Here is a 22709-nt window from a genome sequence, read left to right as displayed (position 1 = left end):
TGACCCTAAAGAGTTCATGATCTAATTGAAGAGCCAGGTACGTAGAAAAATTACCATGTGGTGAGTGCTATTACAAATAAGTAAGCAAGATGATGTGATGGCACATTGCAGTTACTCTGGGATGATGATGATAAGAGAACAGAGCCAAAGAAGACAAGAAGGTAGCTTATTACCATTTTAAAGCTAAAAATTGTGTTTCAAACTGTCTCAAGATCCCAAAGTATCATTTGGAATATTAACAAACTTCAAAGCAAACTTAATAACAGATATATCTAACTCTACAATCAAAGGGAAAGAATTACTACCCCAGCTTAATGGAGCCCAAAGTCTCTTGAGACAGTTTGAAACACAGTTTTCTTAGTTTTAAAATGATAAATGGGGTATGTCTGTAGCCCCTCCCTTGTACTCTGGAGGCTTAGGTGGGAGGATCACTTGAGCCCTGGAATTCTGGACCACCTTAGGCAACTTAGACTTCATCTCAGAAATAAATGAATAAATGGTGGTAATAATAATACAGGGTTTTGAAGGCTAAATATAATGAAATATGAAAGATGCATAGTATGTTGGAATTCAGTATATGTTCTATACTTTCTTTGAGGTCAGTAGGAATTTGACCAGTGAAGTAGTTGGAAGATACATTTTTCATTATCCCCTTGTTAGTGAACTATTTCAGGTATAAATTGTCACAGATAAATAAAAATTCTGCTTTACATCTTATGTCATTTGAACAAACACATCAAAGTGACCTTGTCTAAGAAAGCCTAAATACATAATTGTAAAAAAGGGTTAATTTTTGTCCTGAAACTTACCCTCTAACACTCCATTTCTAAGGATTACAGACACTTTTATTGGGTTCCACCTAAAATCGTTGCCTTTGAGACATTACTTGTTTAGATTGTAAGGAACAATCTTCCTCTCCTTCAATGTAAGTCACAGTTATTGTCTTAGGAAATTCTCAGCATGTTTCTATAGCATAATGTTTTTTAATTGATATAATCTTAGTTTAGACAGAATGAATTATATAGAATACAATTGTTCCTTAATTATTTTAAAGTTGTAAGTTAGAAGCAAAATATAAAGCTATTTTTTTTCTACATGCAGCAACATGTAGACATGATACATTATTTAACCATTTTTTTGGGGGGGGCGGGCAGTACTTGAGATTGAATTCATGGCCTTGCACACGCTAGGCAAGCGCTCTACCATGACCTGCATCCTCAACCTCATTACTTAGCTTTTTAAGATCATAGATACAACCTTGAGATTCCTGGGAAAATGTACACACTTAAGTCTTCGTGGAGTTCACGGACTTTTTAAAAATTATTTTTGACACGTGAAAATTGTGAAAACTGATGTAGTACCATGCAGTGTTTCAATACATATATATATATATATATATATATTGTGTAATGTTTACATCAGGTTAAACATCTGTCTTCTTAAACATTTACTATTTCTTGATGGTGAAACATTCAAAATCCTTTTTTTTTTTTAGCTTTTGGAAGTGGACAGTACTTACTGTTACTACAGTAACCCTACTGTGCAGTAGCATACCATTACCTCTCACTCCTCTCTAACTGTAACTTAGTACCCATTGATCAATTTCTGCCCAACTCCTGTATACACTGATCTCTGGTAACCACCATTCTATTATCAACTTCTATGGTACTTGTCTTTCTGTACCTGGCTTATTTCAGTTAATGATCTGCAGTTCCATTCATGTTGTTATAAATGAATGATTGGACTTCTTAAAGACTGTTCATGAATCTCAGATTTTAAAACTATGTTTGGGGCTGGAGATGTAGCCCAGAGGTAGAGCACTTGCCTAGCATGTGTGAGGTCCTGTGTTAAAGCCCCACTGCTACCACAAAAACAACAACAACAAAAGATGTAAACTTGAAAACAAGTGGAAAATTCTGAATAAAATTAAATATGTCTATAACCTGAAACTTAAAAATAAATAAGTAAATAAAGACCATGGTTGGATCTGTTGTTAGAATATATTTATTGACTACCTATATGTACAAGGCACTTTGTGGTATAGTTTTGATACAAAAACACTATAAAAACTTTATGGTTATCACATATAATCACTATCCAGTTAGAAACTGGATTTTTGTGGGGTATTATTTTTAATAAGTAGTAATTTCTTTCTACTAGTCATGATATTTGTTATTCTATCTGTAGTGATAGGTTTTCTCCTTTGAATGTAGTTAATTATGTTACTAAATTTGCTTTAAAATGCTGTGTAGTTACAAGTTAACTACAAGTAGTTACAAGTTACTTTTGTCTTTAATCTTATATATTCAGAGACTCAGGAAGATCTTATATAGAAATAATAAAAATGCATACTTAAAGGAAGCATTGAGTGAGTAAAAGTAACATCTTCTTATCATTTTATTAAATAGCACCAGTAACTCCAGAGAGTGGTTATTCATCAGCCCATGCAGAAGCCACCTATGAAGAAGACTGGGAAGTATTTGACCCGTGAGTTATCTGGTTTAAAATTTTTTCTCTTTACTTAATAACTTTTCAAATTTATGTTGATGCAAAAGCTGGCACTTTCAGTAGAAACCTTAATTTGAATTTTGATTTTTATCCTGGGCTAGTATTACATGGTAGAATACTCTCTTGTGATGCTGAGCAGCAAACTGTAGTTCCCCATCAGCCATGTGATCATGAGGGTAAATAATTGATATTCTGCATTTTACTTTGTTGCTAAACATCAAAGTTTGGCCTTTTAGCTATATTAAATGATTTTCAACTTAAGAAGCATTTATTGGGATGATTATAGTGACACTCTCCTGTAATCTTGGAGACCACAAGGCAAGAGGAATGCAAGTTCAAGGTCAACCTGGACAACTGAGTGAGACCCTGTCTCCAAATAAAAGATTTTTTAAAAAGCCAGGAACGCTTGGGGCTGGGACTGTGTGTGGGTCAGTGGTAGAGCACTCACCTAGCATGTGTGAGGCATTGGGTTCAAACCTCAGCACAGCATAAAGGTAAATAAATAAAGGTTTTGTCCATTTACAACTAAAAAGTAAAGATATTTTTAAAAAAGCAAAAAAAAAAAAAAAGCAAGGATCAATCAGTGGTAGAGGACTTGCCTAGCATGCTCATGTCCTGGGTTCAACCCCCGTAACCAGTGTACACAGTGGGTTTTATAGAGGGAATCTGATAGTGAGGAGCGTCTGTTTTAGGAAGAGCTTTGATCTCTAGGTATTAATATCTTTACTGAGACATGGAGATACTAATTTGTATATTTTCACTTTTACTTACATGTTTTTACTGGGTTAAATGGGCTTTATTAAAGATTTTTAAATGTACTAAATTTAAAAATATGCTTTATGTTTATAAAAATAGAAATATTGAACTTTTCTTAAAATTTGATTTATAGCTATTATTTCATCAAACATGTTCCACCACTGACAGAAGAACAACTAAATAGGAAACCTGCTCTTCCATTGAAAACAAGAAGCACACCAGAATTCTCCTTAGTTTTAGACCTGGTAAGTATATTATGTATAGAGAATAAAGGAGTTAAATTCTTTTTTAAAGTAACACTGAAAATACAAATGAATAATAATGAGTAGCTATCACACTTAAAATAATGACGTCCTGGGTTTCTGGAATGTTCTTGTTAAGTATAGTCTAATGCTAGGGTTCCACATTTGGTTGGGATCAAGTATCCTTTGAGAATAAGCCACATTTTTAATTTTTGTATTTAAATGAGTTTTCTCCTCCATATTCCTGAGACCCTTGTGATTTGTTATTTGTTTTTCTGATGCTGGGGATGGAACCTAGGGCCTCAGTTATGCTAGAAGAGTATTTTACCACTAAGCTACATACTCAGCCCCATGATTTGTTTTTCTGTCTTCTAAGAAGTTCTAATTTCATTTCATTAGAATTGTGCCTACATTTTAGATTCCCTCTTTCTTGTCAGGCTCTCAAGTTTCCCCAAAGGACCAAAAATAATTTAGGTCTCATTGAGTTAATGGCAAGATATATTCCGTTTCATATTTTTGTTTTTGCATATTATCTGATACCAATAAACTTTTCACCACGGGATTGGTGGCACACACCTGTGATCCCAGCGACTCAGGAGACTGCGTCAGGAATCCCAGTTCGAGGTCAGCCTCAGCAACTTAGCAAGACCTTGTCTCTAAACAAAAAATTTTAAAAGGGATGGGGGCAGGGGCTGGGGAATATAGCTCAGTTGGTATAGAGTGCTTGCTTAGCATGCATAAAGCCCTGGATTTAATCCCCAGCACCACCAAAACAAAGAAATAAAGCAGCACCAAAAAAAAAGTTTTTTTCATGAACAGTGTCAAAAGCATAATCTCTTAATGCTGGTGATGAAAGATTTTAATATGTTCTAAATGTGATTTAAAATTTGTATTTTAAGAGCCAGGCATGGGCTACTAGGGAGGTTGAGGCAAGAGGATCACTTTAGCCTAGGAGTTCAAGGTTAGCCTGGGCAACAGAGCAGGACCACCATCTTTAAAAAAACAAAAACCCCAAACCTATCTATTTTAGAGTACTAGAAGAGCTAGTAAAACAGAATATTTCATTTATTTTGCTAATACAATTTAATATGTAGTCATCACATTTACTATCTGCTTACGTACATTTTCATGATATTTAGAAGAAATAAAAAGAGAAAGATATATTTTTGAATTATGATTCATTTAGATTTGATATGCAAGTTAAAGATGAAAATGAGAAAGATTTTACTATTAGGAGCTGATGTGGTTACGATATTAAGTTTTCCCACATTATTTTGGCTTCAGTGTAAAAGAAAGATTGAGCATAAATAATCTTAGAGAACTAGATGGAGAATGATCAGATCTTAATAGGCTATAGTTGAAGCAGTAGAATTAGTTATGATTCATTTATAGGAAAGAGAAATCATTTTCTTTTAAGAATAGTTTTTATTTCAAGTGACATTAATAAATTTACTGTGACTTCTAGGGTAAATGATTGAGAACCACTCTGAAACTATAAAAGGATGTGATTTATTAACCATGCCTGTAAAGGATACGAAACAGTGGAGAGTAGCATGCCAAAACTTTAGATAGTTTTGTCTATAAAAAGAAATAGAAAAACATGCATTTTATGAGATACTGAAAAATGATGACTATTCCTTCAATATTTGTTTAAAAATTTGAAGTGTGATGGTAGATCGTATACAATCATAGAAGCAATACTTTGCTGAAGTTGGGTACAATGAATCAAATGCATTCTGCTGTCATATATATCTAATTTAAATAAATAAATAAAAATTTAAAAAGAATACATGTTCTTAAGATGCTAACAGCAATACCTTGAAATGTGTGCTATGTTAAGCATGTATTTTTTTGCCTCCTCATAGTTTAACTTTTTTTGTTGTTGTTTTGTTTTTAGTTGTAGATGGACATATGGTATCTTTACTTTTGCTTATTTATTTTTATGTGGCGCTGAGGATTGAACCCAGTGCCTCACATGGGCAAGCGCTCTGCCACTGAGCTACAGCCCTAGCTCTCATTGTTTAACTTTTAAGTTAAAAAAAAAAAAAAAAACCAGTAGTGCTGGGGCTGGGGCTCAGTAGCAGAGTGCTTGCCTAGCCCATGTGAGGCTAGTTAATAAGATGTGGAATCACAAACTTTGATCATTGTTGTTGAATTTTAATTGATGTTAACCCATTTGGCTCATTGGCCCAGAAATGGAATACGTATAAAAACTTGAATTGAGCAACAAATATACCACTTATGGTAACTTTGACATAATATTTGAATTTTTGTTATGTTCTCAGAGATGAAAACTTGGAACTTGATAGTTAATAAACACATTGAAAATTTAGAGGTAGTCATTAGTAGCTTTTTTTGTTGTTGTTGTTAAATGCTTTCGTTAATACTAACAGAAGGCTTGTTTTTTGTTTTTTTAAGCATTCAAGATTTAAGGAATGTAAATATTTGCATCTATCTTACATTGAACAATCCTTATTTTCTTATTCTCTTAATGAGAAAACAGGATTTGGGAATAAAAGATGACAAGTTTTCATTGCCTGCTATTTAGTTACATAATGTGGATGAAATGTATTCATGATAAAAACATCTATTTCTAAAGTAAGATTCTTTATGTATAGTTTGACGATAAGGAGCTATATGAAATATATATGTATTTGTGTGTGTGTGTGTGTGTGTGTGTGTGTGTGTGTGTAGAGAGAGAGACTTCATAGATACAGATATAGATACATATTTAAAAAAATAGATTTTAAACTTGCATTTGTTAATTTTATTAAGAAAAAAAAAACATGTTTTCTAACAAAGTTGGCAGCTGCAGAACTCAGAGCAGTGGTTCTCAAACTTAAGCATGCATCAGAATTTCCTGAATCTCTTTTTAAAACAAAGATTGCTGAGGCCCTCTGCCCCCTGAGTTTATGAACCTTCAGAAATAGAGCTGGAGAATTTTGTTTGCATTTGTTACTAGTTTCCAGATGTTGCTGATGCCTTTTATTGGTCCAGGAATTGCACTTGAAAACTATTGACTTGAAAATCTTATCTTAATAATAATGTATTATATACATAAAATTTCACATATGAAATAGATGCCTTAATAAATGTTTTTGGTAATCATTACTACATAAAATTATCATTTGAAGGGTTTTTAAAAATCTTATTTCATTTATTGAAAATGTGTTTTTTATTTTAAGGATGAAACACTAGTGCATTGTAGCCTAAATGAGCTAGAAGATGCAGCACTTACTTTTCCAGTCCTTTTCCAAGATGTCATTTATCAGGTAATTTTTAAATTTTTAACTTGATTTTTGGTCTGTTAGGGTAACATTCTGAGTTAAAAAACAAAAACAAAAAAAAATTTTGTGTGTGTGTGTGTTTGATGTTCAATGTGTTTTTCTATAGACTTCCTGATTGATTTCATCAATATTTTAGTGGCCTATTAACACAAAGTAGCATCATGTTAGATAGTTACATAAAACAACATTAATTTGTTACCAAAAAAATACTAACTTTTCTTACCCAGTGATGTCTGCTAGTTTTTTAATTTATTTGCCAGCAGGTGGAGGCAGGAGCACTGACGTAGTTCCCCAAGAGGACTTTGCTAGGTTAACACCTGGTGTTTTTTCAAAAATTCAATTAATAAAAAGAAAACTCATTCCTTGTTGGTCGTTTTATTTCCTATAGTAATGTGTGCAAAATTGTAGTTTGTTAGATCTACTTTATGTTAATCACAGAATTCCAGGATACTCTTCTAGTATGGGTATAAACATTTATCTCATCTGTGCTGATGGACAGGTAACAGTGCAATATATATATATCATTAAGATTTCACCATGGATTATATGTGTTGGCAAATTTTTTTTAATTTTAAGATTCTCTCTATTTTAAGAGTGAATTAATTAAATAAGCAAATATACTTGCAAAACTACAAAGTACCTTTTTATGATGGCAGTTGTATTATTAATTAGCATTAACTTTTTATGTACTATATGTTGAAAGATGGGGGAAGTGTTAAAAGTTTGTAGTCTTTCAAGAGGAAGCCAACCCGGATTAACTAAATTCACGGATCATTTACCATGTAGATAATGAAAAGGTCTTTATGGTTGTTTATGTGCTCTTAATAGGCAGTTATAATGAGGTCATAGTTTTCTTGGCTGATTTTAGTTGCTATCTCATAGGAATCATGAAATTCCTCAGCTATATAGAAGTTTGTGCTTCAGGGCTACTTTATCAAATACTTCATCTGGTAATGAATCATAAGAAGATTTATTTTTGCAGTAATTGTCAGGTCTAATTTAACCTAGATAGGTGTTACAGGTATGATAATACCTGAATACCATATATACCTTCCTTTTATGTAAACTGATTTAAGTCCTGGTATATAATCAGAGGATGAGCAAAATATGCATAAAAATGGGATTTTAAGATCTTTCTGTTCCTTTTGAATTGGTTATTGGTTTCAGGCAAATCTTTAAGACATTATACATTGCTTTTGTTTAGGTGGACTTCAAGGACAGTAGTCATATGGTAAATACATATAAGTATAGCAACAACTTAAGTTTTCTCTTTTTAGCATAATAACCTTGTTGGTGTTTTGTTGGTTTTTTTTTTCTTTCTTTCTTTTGGTAAGATTGCACAGTGGCTTTAGCGGTTTGAATTTGGAAGGGAAAGCTATTTGAAAAATAGGTAAATAATGATTTTTAGATGACTCATTAAGCTTCTAGATTTGAAATTTATTTCATACAGATAGATGGCTTTTGGTCTGTTTAGGTAGTATTGATAGTGAAATAAGAAACCTGGAAAGGAGATAATTTGGTTCTTTTCAGTATGATCATATAATTGAACTTTTTTCTTATTTTCACCATTTCTGCTTTAACTCTTCTTTTTAAAAGTTCTTATTTCATGCGGATCTGGATAGTTGTTGTGGTTTGAATAAAAGGCTTATAGGAGTACATATGACTAATAGTTTAAAAAATTATGTATGTACTGAATGTCTCTGTGGATTTCTAAGAAATATTTTTTGTTATATATTTTTAGTTACACTTTCTGAAATTGAAAAATAATCTAAATAACAATGAGCAGGAAGTTTGAATCTTAGAAGCTCTGATTATTGAATTTTAATATTATTACTAATTTACTACATCAAGGACAGGGTTTAGTTTCCCTTTAGTAAATTTTTGAGGATGTCCATAGTTAACATTGGGTACATTCCTTTGGATTTCTGGTGTTGGTATGGCCATTCTGTCTGCTTTTTTAAAATAACTGAAGAAATCTTTGGGTTAGGGTTCCCCCAGTTTTTTCAGACCAGCAAGCTCCCTTTAAACAGGGAATGATGTCTTTTAAAATTTCAGTGGTGTTGTCTCCATCTACTGGCAAAGAAGAAATATACACAAGGGTCTGAGATGATCTAACAGATTTTGGAGAAACCACATTATTAGGTAAGATGTAACTTACATATTTAACCACTGTACTGTAATGTGGCCCACTTAAAGGTAGAAACCTGTAAAGTACTGTATATACTCTTATTTAAAGAATACCTTATTGAGGTAAAATTTAAATGACATAAAATTAACCCTTTTTCAGTAAATAGTTACCTGGCATTTATCTGTATCCTCTTTAATATGTCAGTTCCATAGCATTTACACCCACATGCATGCATATGCACATACACACACTCAAACATATACTCTCAGTTAAAATAGGATCAACTTATCTAGGCCAGATAAAGCATCCTATTGGGACTTTTATTTTCTTTTTGTGGTAAGTTTGTTATGGTTTACCTAATTTTAATTCTACATTTTCTTTCATTTCAAAACAATTAAATGTAAATATATCTTAATAATTGTCTATATCAGGAGTTGGCAAATTTCCATAAAGGGCCATTAATAAATATTTTAGGTTTTGTTTATATGTTGCAGCTACTATTTCTGCCATTACAACATAAAAGTAGCCAGAAACAAAAAGTATGGCTGTATTCCAGTAAAACTTTATTTATAAAAATATACTTATGCTGGATTTGGCCAGTTGGCCTGTATACTGACCCATGCATGGTATAATAATTATGAGAGTATATACAGTAAATTTACATATTGAGATTCTAAGTGGAAGCAAGTAATCAAATGTTCATCAAAATTCTTGTTACTGTATATAAAAATTTTAAATTAGATCCACAGAAATCTGGTTGTGGGCTTTTCTAGTTGGATTTTTTTTTTTTTTCTTAGATCAAAACTTGAGGGAATTTTTGAGATAGTCACTACTGAACATTTAAAGATTGCCTGACTCATAATACTCGTCTTTTGATTGATAAGTTTATTCAACTTGGTTAATGTAGGTCTTAGAATTCTTACGCAGGTAGATTATTGAATTGTAAATTTAGTATTATTTTAATTCCATTTGTCAGGGGATAAAACATAAATGATCCATCCAGAGTAAAAGTTATATGTTATTACTGACACTATACAAAATAGACAGATTATAGTTTGTATTCATGGAGAAAAGTCACTTGAAAGAACTGACCTTTTCAAATGAGGATATGGCACTCACAAAGGCAAAATGTGTTTGAATTGGTATTTTTTAAAATCTTTTCCTAAAAATTTGTTTTATAATTAGTTATTGGGAAAACATTTATTCATAAAATGGTTCAAATACATGTGATACCTGGAAAAACAAAGTGCCTGATCACTTCCAGTGCACATGTTTAATCTTTATATTTTGTTTATATTGACACATTATCAGGAAATCCATCTCATGGTGTTACTTAGTTAAGAGGTCTCCACTGTATTTAGTTTCTGTTCCTGCAGATCCACCAATTCAAGACTCTAGGTCATCTCACTCCCTCTTCCATCCAGAAGATGACTTCTATCCACAAGCAGGACTGAATCAAAAGACATTTTTCACTTAGCTCTTGAGCTGAAACACCTCCTCAATGACCTTCCTCTGTCTCCATCAAGAACTGGAGCTCAGTTTTTTGAAGATATAATAGAGCTATTCAGCCCAAACATGGCTGATTGAAGACAAAAAGAAGATACCTCATATGTTTGACCACAGTGCAGACAAACGTAACTGTGTTGTCCAACTCCTCATTGTGTAAAGTATGGCAGGGGCATTTGATTTTTGACTCTGTTCACCAATAAGACTTTAGCCAGTCAGTGGCTTTTGAAGACCAGTAAAATCAAAACTTTGGGTCAGCTGTCCAGAAATCAGATTGTGGTAAGCACTCAAGGAGAGATAGGTAGGACCCTGTAGGGAGCTACTTTTAAAGGATGCTTTGTTTTATGCTAGAGATGGCTTTTATGGGAAAAGTTGGAGGGACAGGTGGGTGGAGAACTTCATGATTAGCAAAACTTAGCCTTTTTCTATTTTTAGTGTCTTGGAAATCTTACAGTTTAGGATGATTTTCATACCATGCAACAAGAGAAATAGAGCTTCAGTGGCTTCTGTCTGTTCTGCAGCCTTTCATAGAAAAGTCAGATTTGTTTTTTCTTCATAAATGGAAAAAATCATTTAAATGAAGAACTTTGTAGTAAATACCTAGTTTAATTTTGTCTTCTCCCTAATTCTGACTTACTAGAGTCATTTTGTTGAGTTTCATAAAGCATAATTTTGTTAAATAATTTAAAGTACTATTTCACGGGAACAGTGGTGCATATCTGTAATTCTAGTAACTCAAGAGGTTGAGGAAGAATTACAAGTTTGAGGCTAGCTTTGGCAGTTTAGTAGGCCCTTACCTAGAAATAAAATAAAAAGGGGCTGAGGATGTAACAAGTTTAATCTCTGTTACCCTACCCCAAAAGTAGTGTATGTATTTGTGCCTTAAATATAACATTTGGAGTCATGGATACTTATTATTTGAGAATAATATTTTAGCTGATGAATAATAGTATTTCAGTAATTAATTGCAAATAAATACTAAAAATTAAAAATACTACTTTTAGTAGTATTTAAAATACTACTTTTAGTAGTATTAAGTAGTATTTTAATAATTTTAAAGCAACTTTCCCATCCTTATAAGTATGGTTAGTCATTTGGAACTAATTTTTTCATCCTAATTATTAATTTACAGGTTTAAAAAGATACAGATAAAACTTTAGTTTTCTTGGTTTTGTTGTTTTTGTTTACCATCCCCCCTACCAATCCACAATGCTGAGGATTGAATTCAGATGTGCTATACTACTGAGCTACCTTCCCAGCCCTTTTATTTTGAGAAGGGGTCTTACTAAGTGTCATGGCTGGCCTAGAACTTGCAGTTCCTTCTGCCTCAGCTTCCTGAATTCCTGGAATTATAGGCGTGTGCCACCATGACCAGCTGAACAGTTCTTGTTGAACAGCTGAAGATATTCTATATATTTAGAAGTGATGACAGTTGATTACTAAGCATATTAAACTAGACGCTTCATTCCCTTTCAAATTTAGAGTTCAATTTTTAGAATAAATGTTTTTGTTTTATTTTTGTTTTTAAAACACTAAACTTAAAAAAGAGCAAAAACTTATGAAAAAAATTGTATAAATTTTTAATGTAATGCAGTATTGTATCACACAAACTTGATTTGAAAGAAATATCCCAAAAATACTAAACTTAATATAAACACATCAAAAATTTAAATGTTTATAAAATAAAATAGCCAAGTTTTTACTTGCATTATGCTTCATCAAAACTTCAATATTTCACCCACTCTAATACTTTAATATATTAATACTTTATTTCACTTGGACTCTAAAAAAAATTCCTATTCAAATTGATTTCTATTTTTATTGTTATAGTATTTACCTGTTCATCCCTAGATTCACCCAGCTACACATATTGCCCCATGTATTCATTTACCTCTTATTTTTGGAAATTTGTTAAGCAAAAGATGACTTAAATAACTCAATGGGTATGAAGTTGAGGTCTCCACAGGGGCTACCTGAGCAGTCTTCTTTGCTTGGAGAAGGTTTGGGTTTTATCTCTATGCTCTGATATTGATGCTAAGAATTATTAAATTTTTGACATTTAAAGATTTTTTTTTTGTTATTGAGAAAAGATTTAAACTCTTTGTAGTATAGATAGAATACTTAACTGTAGGTATCGCAGAACTTGTATACTATACTGAAATGATCTTTTGATCTTTGGGAGACTATATAGTTAAGAATCACAAATTTGAAGAAAGATGGTTGATGGAAATATTAACTCTGTTAAATCGGTAAACTATTGACTCACAGTCATTACTTTTCCTCTTCCACAAGGTTCTTTACAATTGAGATTGTTTATGTTCTGCCCCATAGAATCACGTTTATTTCAGCTATTTTTTATGACTCATGACTTTTAAACAATGAAGTAGATAATACTAATAACTAATAGCTTTAAATATTATGGGCAATATTCCAAATACTTTAAATTATTAATTTACTTAATTTATCTAATCCTATGGTAGTAAATATTCTTATTTAGTAGTATGAGGTAGGTATACTATTACTATATGCATTTCATAGATGAAGAAAACAGGTTTACTGATGACTTAAAAAATTGGCCGAGCCATGTTTTTCTGTGTATATTCTACTACTCTTCAGTTAATGTAACATTTCATTCTTTATTTGGTGGGGGATTTCCAGGTATTGAACTCAGGGGCCCTCAACCACCAAGCCATATTCCCAGCCCTATTTTGTATTTTATTTAGAGACAGGGTCTCACTGAGTTGTTAAGCACCTTGCTGTTGCTGAAGCTGGCTTTGAACTAGAGATTCCTGCCTCAGCATCTGGGATTACAGGTGTGCGCCACCGAAACCAGCTCATGAATAACTTTTCTAATAAGTAAATATAATCATTTTTCTTCTCTGCTCTGGGGTAAAATCTAATTTTTTCACTGTCCTATAGTGCCCTGGGATCTGGTTGTCACCCCCCGTGCACATATACCCATACCCACCATCTCTCCATCTCCATCCTTGGGTAGTTTTATCTATAGCCATTTTGAACTACTTGCCTCTCCCTGAATCTGACATGCTCCTTCAAGCCTTCCTGCCTTTGTATATGCCATTTCCTTCCATGCTGCTGGGTCATTCTTAATAATACCCAGCATTGTACATTTTGCTTTAATTCTTTCTTTATTTTAGTCATAGATGGACACAATACATTTTATTTTGATTACTTTTTTTATATAGTTCTAAGGATCAAACCCAGTGCCTCACACAATTGGCAAGTGCCCTTCTGCTTTAATTCTTAGTGATGATAAGAAATAGCACTCATTAATCATCATCTTAAAGGAAAATAGATGTCATACTTTTAAGCGGATGAATTCTAACACATTTTTCTTTTTTGGTTAGGGATGGAACCCAGGCCATTCTATCCTAGAACTATACCATCAGCTTCTGAATTGACTGGTTTTTAAACTGATTGCTATAATGTAGCAAAATAAGTTCAAAGGATATTATGGGAAAAGTATCAAAGACATATCGTCCAGACCATATTGTCCAGGCTTTAGTGCCATTTCCTAAAAAGACTTACATAAAATATTAACCATTTGCTAAGAGTTTGAAATTGCCTATCTTTGAGTAGTGTTTTTGTATTTTGTTTTTGATCATATTATTATTATGATAAAAGATTGCAGTTTGATAAAGCAATACAAATAACTTGATTAAATTTAAACATTTTTTTAAAATATTTTTTTTAGTTGTAGATGAACACAAAGACTTTTATTTTATTGTATTTTTATGTGGTGCTGGGGATAAAACCCAGGTGCCTCATGCATGCTACGCAAGCACTCTACCACTGGGTCAGAACCCCAGCCTGAATTTAAACATACCACACAATATTTTTAACCAGTTCATAAGTGGGTTTCTAGTTATGTATTTTTGCATTTCTGACATTTCTTTAAAATGTAAATTAAGTATATAACTATATCACAATAAAGAAAGGACTGAAATTATAAATTAACATTTTGGGTTTTTTTCCCCATTTTAAAATAACTTAGATTTTTGAGGTATAATTTATATACCATTGGATTTCTAGTTAAATGACTACGTTTTGTTTAGTCTAGTTCTGTTAACCTAATGTTTAATACTACATATTTACAATTGGGAAATTCTTATTGTCTTAACTACCAAATAAAGTGCAGGATGTGAAGTATTGTTCATTCCAAGTAGTATTAATGAACTGTTAATGTAATGTTCTTTCTTTGTATATTCATTGCTTTTTAAACTTTTGACATTTAAAAAAAATTTTATTATTGAGAAAAGATTTAAACTCTGTAGTATAGATAGAAACTGTAGGTTTCAAAGAACTTGTATACTAGACTGAAATGATCTTTTGATCTTTGGGAGACTACATAGTTAAGAGTCACAAGTTTGAAGAAAGATGGTTGATGGAAAATGGGAAGTAGGCAGTTCAGGACAGGAATCTTCATATGATAGTAAAGTTAGAAGAAAAATAGATCTAAAGGCACTTTGTGGAATAGATATTGAAGCATTTATTTACGTGTGTATATATATATATATATATATATATATATATATATATATATATATATATATTTGTGTATCTTAACATAGTAAGAAATGATATTCTCAAGAATTAAACTCTTTTGCTGGGTGCTGTGGGGTATCCTGGCGCAGGCCTATAATCCCAGCAGCAGGAGGATCACAAGGTCAAAGCCATCCTTAGCAATTATGTAAGACCCTAAACAATGTAGAGAGATCCTGTCTCAAAAAATAAACAAAAGTCCTAGAGATTTGGCTCAGTTGTAAAGTGCTTTGGGGTTCAATCCTCCTCGACCCCCCCCCAAAAAAAACCCCCACAAATTAAGCTCTTGATTTTATACATACTCTGTATCTGCAGGATAATACATAGTGCTTCTTGTATGTATTTCTGGTCACATTTATCTTTAATATACAAAAGACTTAGGCCCTGCTGGCCTAGTATCTTTATTTCTACTTCTGAGATTTTACCTTTGTATCATATGTTCCTAACTTCAGACCTACTCGTTATTTTGACCTTTCTACATTCTTATTTTTGCTACCCAGTATATCCTGAAGCACTTTTCTGTTCAAATGGTGAATCTATTCTAATAGGAACTTTAGTCAAGTTTTTCTTCCTCTTTTTATGTTAAAGAAACTCTAGCAATATATTCCTCTGTGCGTAGTGCTACCTTTAATTCTCAGTAAACAAACTTAAATTTATTTTCTAATACTGTAGTGCTGTACTACTGGGTTATATCCTTAACCTCCCTTCCATCCTCCTAGGACACAGGGTCTCTCTAAGTTGCCAAGGCTGGTCTTGAACTTTGCTGTCTTCCTGCCTCGGCCTCCTGAGTCTCTGGGATTAGAGATGTGTGCTGCCAGCAAGCACTGTCAAATTTTAAGTTATGTGTTGGGGATTCATGCCCTATATGCATACGGGGCATGAGTCCCTGGATTCTCTCCCCAGAACCACAGAAGGGGTTTAAAAAAATTTTTTTATTTTCACTATATATATATATATATATATATATATAAAATAATGACAGGTTGGGGTTGTGGCTCAGTGGCAGAGCGCTTGCCTAGCATGTGTGAGGCACCACATATCAATAAATAAAATAAAGGTTCATTGACAACTAAAAAATTTTTAAAAAAATAATGAAAATAATAGAATGCATAATGAAGAATGAATTGTTGACTTAATTGGAAAGTTGTTGGAAGTTGTGAAATATCACTTAATTTGGTTTTGTTTTGGTTTGGAGGGAGTTGGGGGAGTATTCCTCTGCAATGGAAGTGTGTTGTATACAGAGGAAACAAATCTCAAATGTCAGAGCCCTGTTTTTCTTACTTGACTATATTGAGCAAGTGATAATGAGGATGTTAGGAAAAAAGTTTGCCAGTGAAATGTAATTTTTTGCCTTAACAAACAAATAAGGTTATGTTTGGTTTTCAATCCAGGCTCCAAACCTGGATATTCAAAATATACCAGATAATTTTGAAATATTAATATTATTTAGAAGAGCAAGTATAGCTGGGCACAGTGGTGCACACCTATAATCCTGGCAACTAGGGAGGCAGGAAGATTGCAGGTTCAAAGCCAGTTTCGGCAACTCAGTGAGGCCCTTAATCAACTTGGTGAGACCCTCAAAATAAAAAGGCATGGGGATGTGGCTCAGTGGCTAAGGGCCTCTGGGTTCAATCCTTGGTACCAAAAAAGAAAGAAGAAGAGGTGCAACTATAGTTAACTTTTTTTGTTGTTTGTTTTTTTAATGCCTTATCACAAATAAGTGATTGGATATTGAGAATTTGGTTATTTTTATCTGCTTGGGGATGGGGGTGTGTATGGCTCACTTTGGTTTTGATTAGTCTTGAAATTTAGATGAAATGCCTAACTAGTGGGATTAAAAATAAATATATCATTTTAGAGATTAGAACAGAGTGATATTATTATAGAATAACAAACAGTTGTATAGTCTTGTAGGATTGCTTCTATTTGTCTATATTGCCTAACTTTTAAAGAGTTGCATTTCACTTGATTTTTGTCACATGCCTACTATATATTTAGCATTGTTTTATGTTGGTAATCCCAGAGACTCAGGAGGCCGAGATTGGAGTATCACAAGTTTGGGGCTACCCTCAGATATTTAGGAAGGCTCTAAGCAACTTCATAAGACCTTGTTTCCATAATTAAAAAATAAAAAGGGTTAGGGATATGACTCACTGGTTTAAGTATCTCTAGGTTCATTTCCTGGTACAAAAATTGGTAGACTGGGTAGTGAAAAAAAGAATGTAGAAAGGGCATCCCTACCTCTGAGAAGTCCTTTGTATGATTCCCCTTTTACCCCTGCTTTGCCATAAAACATTTCCCAGAACTGGGATTTTTGTTGTTGGGAACATTTTTTGTGTGGATGCCTGAACTAAACTCCACTAAGCCTAAATTTGATTTGTAGCCACCGAAGGCCCAAAAAGTGGGGGATACTGGGGATTGAACTCGGGGGTATTGGATCATTGAATCACATCCCCAGCCCTATTTTGTATTTTATTTAGAAACGGGGTCTCACTGAGTTGCTTAGCACCTCTATATTGCTGAGGCTGGCTTTGACCTCTTCTTGATCCTCCTATCTCTGCCTCCTGGGCTGCTGGGCACCATAGGCCCTTTTAAGGGAGAAAAAAAAATCAGAATACACAGAATCTGGTTCAATAAATATTCATTATGGTATCTGTAGTTAATGTTACCTTTCAGTAGAGTATAAAATTTTTCTTTTTATAAACATCACAAAATGAATACAATTTAGAGAAATCACAATCTTTTGTAAGTAGTGTTAGTGGTGGTTCATGGTTTTATATTTCTCTGCTTTTTGAGTATTGAAGTATGTTACAAGAGCAACAGTAAATGTAAGTAAGAAGCCAGACACAGAATAATAAAATAGCTGGGCGTGGTGGCACATACGTGTAATCCTAGCAGCTCAGGAGATTAAGGCAGGAGGATCATGAGTTCAAAGCCAGCCTCAGCAAAAAAGGGGCTAGGATTGTGGTTCAGTGGTTAAACACCCCTGGGTGTTCAGTCCCAATACCAAAAAAAGAAAGAAAGAAATAAGAAAATACACATAAGGTAGCGATTTGGTTACTGTGATGTTTCCTGATATTGAGTAGTAGGTTTTGAGAACTGGTGTGTGTGTATGTGTAAGTTGTAGATGGACACAATATGTATTTATTTTTATGTGGCACTGAGGGTTGAACCCAGGACTCATGTGTGCTAGGCAAGCGCTCTACCACTGAGCTACAATCCCAGCCTGAGAAATGGTGTTTTAATCTGAAATAGCCCAGTGGCACTAATTTATATGCTATATGTAAATCATTAAATGTAGAAGAGCAATTCTGATTTCCAAAAAAATGGTTATTTAAGCCCACCAGTCCAGATATTCCTTCTTGAATATTGTTTGCCTTAATAAAAATTTTAAATAGGATTTTAACAGGTGATAATTGTTGAGAAGAAATTCTGAATAATTATTGAGGAAGGTCAATGAGACAGGTCAGCTAGATATGGACATACAACTTGCCTAATAATTGGATGGATGCTACCTGGCTGGAAGATGGAGCTGATTGGTGGATCAATTTCCCAGAGGGGAGCCCTCTACTTTTAGTTTAAGTGTCTGTTAAAATTATATTCTGATGAAGAACTGTTACATTGTATGCTTTTATATAACTATCAAAAAATGAAGTGATCACCAGTGATGATGATTATTCCACTAAAAGATTAAGTGGTTTTTTAGATGTGAAATATATTTGGTTTGAGTGGTACTTAGTAAATATTTCTATTCCAAAATATGAAACTTTTAATCATATCAAAAGTTAGACCACAACAGATATTTAAAATAAGTGGTTTTATTTTTTTTATTTGCTGAAAACTTATCTTTGCATTTCTTTAGGTTTATGTGAGATTAAGACCATTCTTCAGGGAATTCCTGGAACGAATGTCTCAGATGTATGAGGTAAATGTGCTGAGCCTAATTACATACGTATTTTCATTTTATTCAATATAGTACCCATATTTAGATCATGTATAATGATTCCTTCTTTTCCCCTGAATTTGTAGATCATTCTTTTTACTGCTTCTAAGAAGGTGTATGCAGACAAGTTACTGAACATACTAGACCCTAAAAAGCAACTGGTCAGGTAAATTTAATTAAGAAATAGTGGAAATGTCTGTCACACTGATCTATGAAATTATGATGATTCTATTTAATTTTAATAGCCATTTTCATGGCTATGTAGAGATTTACTATGTTGAATGGCAAAAATAAATGAATTTTCTTAAGCCCCAAAATTCTTAGAGTTCCTAACCATAACTCCAGACAGACGTTCTTTCTAAAGGATACGAAGACCAAATGTATTTATTCAATGTGACATCTATATCCTCATTTCTTTTGGGATGGGGGAATGGGGGGTTGTGTTGAATTTTCCACTGTGAGCATGATGATTGACCTTATTTTTCTGAGATAATGCATGTTGTATTCCTTTTTTAATGGCATAAACGAGTTGATGTTAACAGAAATGATCAAATTGAACTCTTGTGTTTTTTCAAGAGCAAATTTATCTTCTATGGAATGAAAATGATACATAAATTTAATTGGAAATGAAAGTTGGTTTAGTCAGGGCTGGGGATGTAACTCAGTGGCAGAGTGCATGCAAACAAAATTTTGATTTAGTTACTCAGGTTTTCCTGATCTTGATTCAGTTCCTTACATGTGCCTGAACCAGAAGATGGCATGCATTCCTGGTTAGGCCAGGGGTACATTGGGTGATTTTTTTTTTTTTTAAGAGAGTGAGGGGGGGGGGAGAGAGAGAGAGAGAGAGAGAGAGAGAGAGAGAGAGAGAGAGAGAGAGAGAGAATTTTTAATATTTATTTTTTAGTTCTCGGCGGACACAACATCTTTGTTGGTATGTGGTGCTGAGGATTGAACCTGGGCTGCACGCATGCCAGGCGAGTGCACTACCACTTGAGCCACATCCCCAGCCCGATTTTTAAAACATTTTGAAAATCAGTTTAATTATTTCTGTCATCTGAAGTGAGACTTCAGTTAAGACTGCAACAATCTTGTTGCATCCTTTAAGATATAGGAGTAAGGGGCTGGGGGGCTGGGGATATAGCTCAGTAGTAGAGCGTTTGCCTAGCATGTGTGAGGCACTGGGTTCGATCCCTGGCACCACATAAAAATAAGCAAATAAAATAAAGGTATTGTGTCCATCTATAATAAAAAAATTAAAAAGGTATAGGAGTAAGTCGTTTAAATTTTTTCCAAGAGTGGAGATGACACAGAAGGCTCATAAAACCTTTAATAGCTAAGTGTTAATTTTCTTGAGCACTTTGTCCCATATTGTCTTCATGAAAAAACCTAAACTTAATTTTCTGCTGTTAATGATTCCTTTATTATTGAGTGGTTACAACTATACAGAAAGGTTTTTTCTAATGTCCTCATTTCAGGGTTTTTTCCTTCTATATAAAACTATTCTCTTGTTTTTCAATCTAAAGGATCAGCTGGAGACATACACTTGAGAAATAGTATTTTCTATTCACAAAAGTATATTGTAATTTATGCTCATTTTACCTGATTTTAATAAATGTATAAAAATGATTTTGTTTTGATGACTTCATTCATTCTAAAGATTTCTGTTCAGCATGTATAATGTTCTATGAAACAATGATAAGCAACATAAACCTTTAGAGTTTTCATTATGCTATTACATTGTTATAAATTAACATCCTTTTTTAAAAGTAGCTTTAAAAAAAATTGACATATCGAGGAGTATAAATTTGTTTCCTCTAGTTGTAATTTTGAAAAAATTGGTCAAGAAAATTCTGGTCAAGAAAAACTTTTTAATAGTAGATTTGAATAGAATGCTATGGGGAATTCACCTTTAGAGACAGTGGGGTAGACTGAGAATTCCTGTAATCTCTGAATCCCATGAATTCAAATGCAGATTTGTTGACATGGAAGATCTGCTATTAAATGAGTGGTACAGTAGATTTTTCTTAAACTGGAAATTCCTACTCTTGGTCCTCAGATTCCTGGAGAGTTTATAGTGTAATTAAAGTAACCATAGTGTCATGTTCATTTGTCTTTTGTATTAGTGCATTTGCCACTGTTGGCAAAAGAGGCATCAACACAGTGACTTAGGATTACAGGCTGTGCCTGTCTCTCCAATTTCCATTATCTGAATGTCTATGGAAGTAAAATATTTGCTGTCATTTTTTCCAAAGTAGAACTGACTTTAAACCTTTTAGAGCAGATGATGATTTGAGTAATTAAAATGGGGTATGGTATATAAGTTTATTTTTGTTGAGCTGTGACAGATTTTGTGGGTAGAAAATACTCCCCCCCCCCGAAATTACATAATTAAAAATACAGGTATGAGGGGAGGGAGAGGAAAAGAGGCAGGTAGGAATGATGATGGAATGAGTTAGACATTATTACTATAAGTACATGTATAAGACATGAATAGTATGAAAATACTTTGTGTAAAATCAGTATCTTGAAAAACTGTGCTTTATGTATGTAATATAAAATAAGTTTCATTCTGCCATCAAGTATAACAAATCAGAATTTTAAAAAATGGCCTTACTAAAAAAAAAAAAAAGCCTATAAGCAACAAAGTGATTTCTCAGTACACACATATTTTCAGTTTATGAGCTTTATTTATAGTCCCTCTGATCTTCATTTTGAACCTGTACATTCTTGCTTTATACAAAATTTTTTTTTAGTTTAGGAGTATGGCTTCCCCACTTACAGTATATCAGAAACAAAGGGCAAACCCATTAAAATCAACAAGTCTCAATTGATGATCATATTATGATGCAGGATGCAGGGAAATAGAAAAGACCCAAGATCAACAAATAAACATTGTAGTAGCTTAGGGTCATTTTGTATTTGGGCAAGTGGCCATCTCCACATTCATATTGGAAAACACTTCTCTATTACAGCTCTGCAGGGTAGTAAATAGACTGTTCATAGCATTCACCCCCAGTAGTCAAACAATAAAAAGAAACCTCTGCTTAAGAGGCAAAGACGAATTCAATGTATTTTAGAAACATTTTCAAATAAAATCGTTGAAGTAAAAAAAAAAATACAGGTATGAGTAGTCCCTATTTCCTGAGAAATTGTTTATAGGGATTAAGAAACAAGGAAAGACAAACTATCAATTATTAAGGTATACAGGATGGAGTGTGGGTGAAAAAGTCAGTATTATCAATTATTAGTAATTTAAGAGATTAATGTTTTGAAATGGAGATTGTATAAGTAGTATTATAAATATTATTATAAAACCTTTACTAGCTTTTTAAAATAATGTGGCATTAAAGAGCCAAAAATTGGTGAAACATCAGTTTATAATACTTAAATCTGAATTTTACCATTTAATTCAGTCCCTTATTAAATAGCCCCCCCCCATTCACACACACACTAAAAGAAATAGGGGTGTTTAGGAAAAGTTGAAATGATGGAATGTTTTGGCCTCAGCAGCACGTTTTCTCGAAAACTAAAAAAAAAAAAACAAAAAACATTTTTTTAAGATGCCAACACAAAAACATTCCTTCTTATATTTTCTATTCTGGCATGTACAGGGATAGGGAGGCTGTGTGGTCTACTGGTTAGAGCAAAGGACTGGGAGCCAGGAGGATCCTGGGTTCCAATGCGGGGCTAACCACTGACTTACTGTGTGACTTTGGGCAAGTCACTTGACCTCCTTGTGCCTCAGTCAACCATCTGGAAAATTGGTTAAAAAGCAAGAC

The 22709-nt window shown here is 33.2% G+C and overlaps 1 protein-coding gene and 1 long non-coding RNA gene across 12 annotated transcripts in view; one reads left to right on the top strand and one right to left on the bottom strand.

Moving 5' to 3' along the window:
- Nucleotides 1-22709, bottom strand: part of LOC120886327 (uncharacterized) — a 199945-nt gene that overhangs the window by 156548 nt on the left and 20688 nt on the right. The window lies entirely within an intron of this gene.
- The window catches only part of Ctdspl2 (CTD small phosphatase like 2), an 80278-nt gene that overhangs the window by 48270 nt on the left and 9299 nt on the right, over nt 1-22709 (top strand). For 3 of the 5 annotated variants that reach the window (XM_078049686.1, XM_078049684.1, XM_078049685.1), the window contains 6 exons: nt 2409-2487; nt 3398-3509; nt 4095-4130; nt 6692-6778; nt 18850-18912; nt 19017-19096. In XM_078049686.1, the coding sequence (XP_077905812.1) occupies nt 2409-2487; nt 3398-3509; nt 4095-4130; nt 6692-6778; nt 18850-18912; nt 19017-19096 (457 nt within the window). The remainder of the gene's footprint in view (nt 1-2408; nt 2488-3397; nt 3510-4094; nt 4131-6691; nt 6779-18849; nt 18913-19016; nt 19097-22709) is intronic. The other 2 variants (XM_013359876.4, XM_005316506.4) reach the window with 1 other exon arrangement.

Source organism: Ictidomys tridecemlineatus, chromosome 5 (genome assembly GCF_052094955.1).
Source record: "Ictidomys tridecemlineatus isolate mIctTri1 chromosome 5, mIctTri1.hap1, whole genome shotgun sequence".
NCBI lineage: Eukaryota > Metazoa > Chordata > Mammalia > Rodentia > Sciuridae > Ictidomys > Ictidomys tridecemlineatus.
Note: the sequence above shows the minus strand (reverse complement) of the source record. Positions and strands in the feature narration are given on the sequence as shown.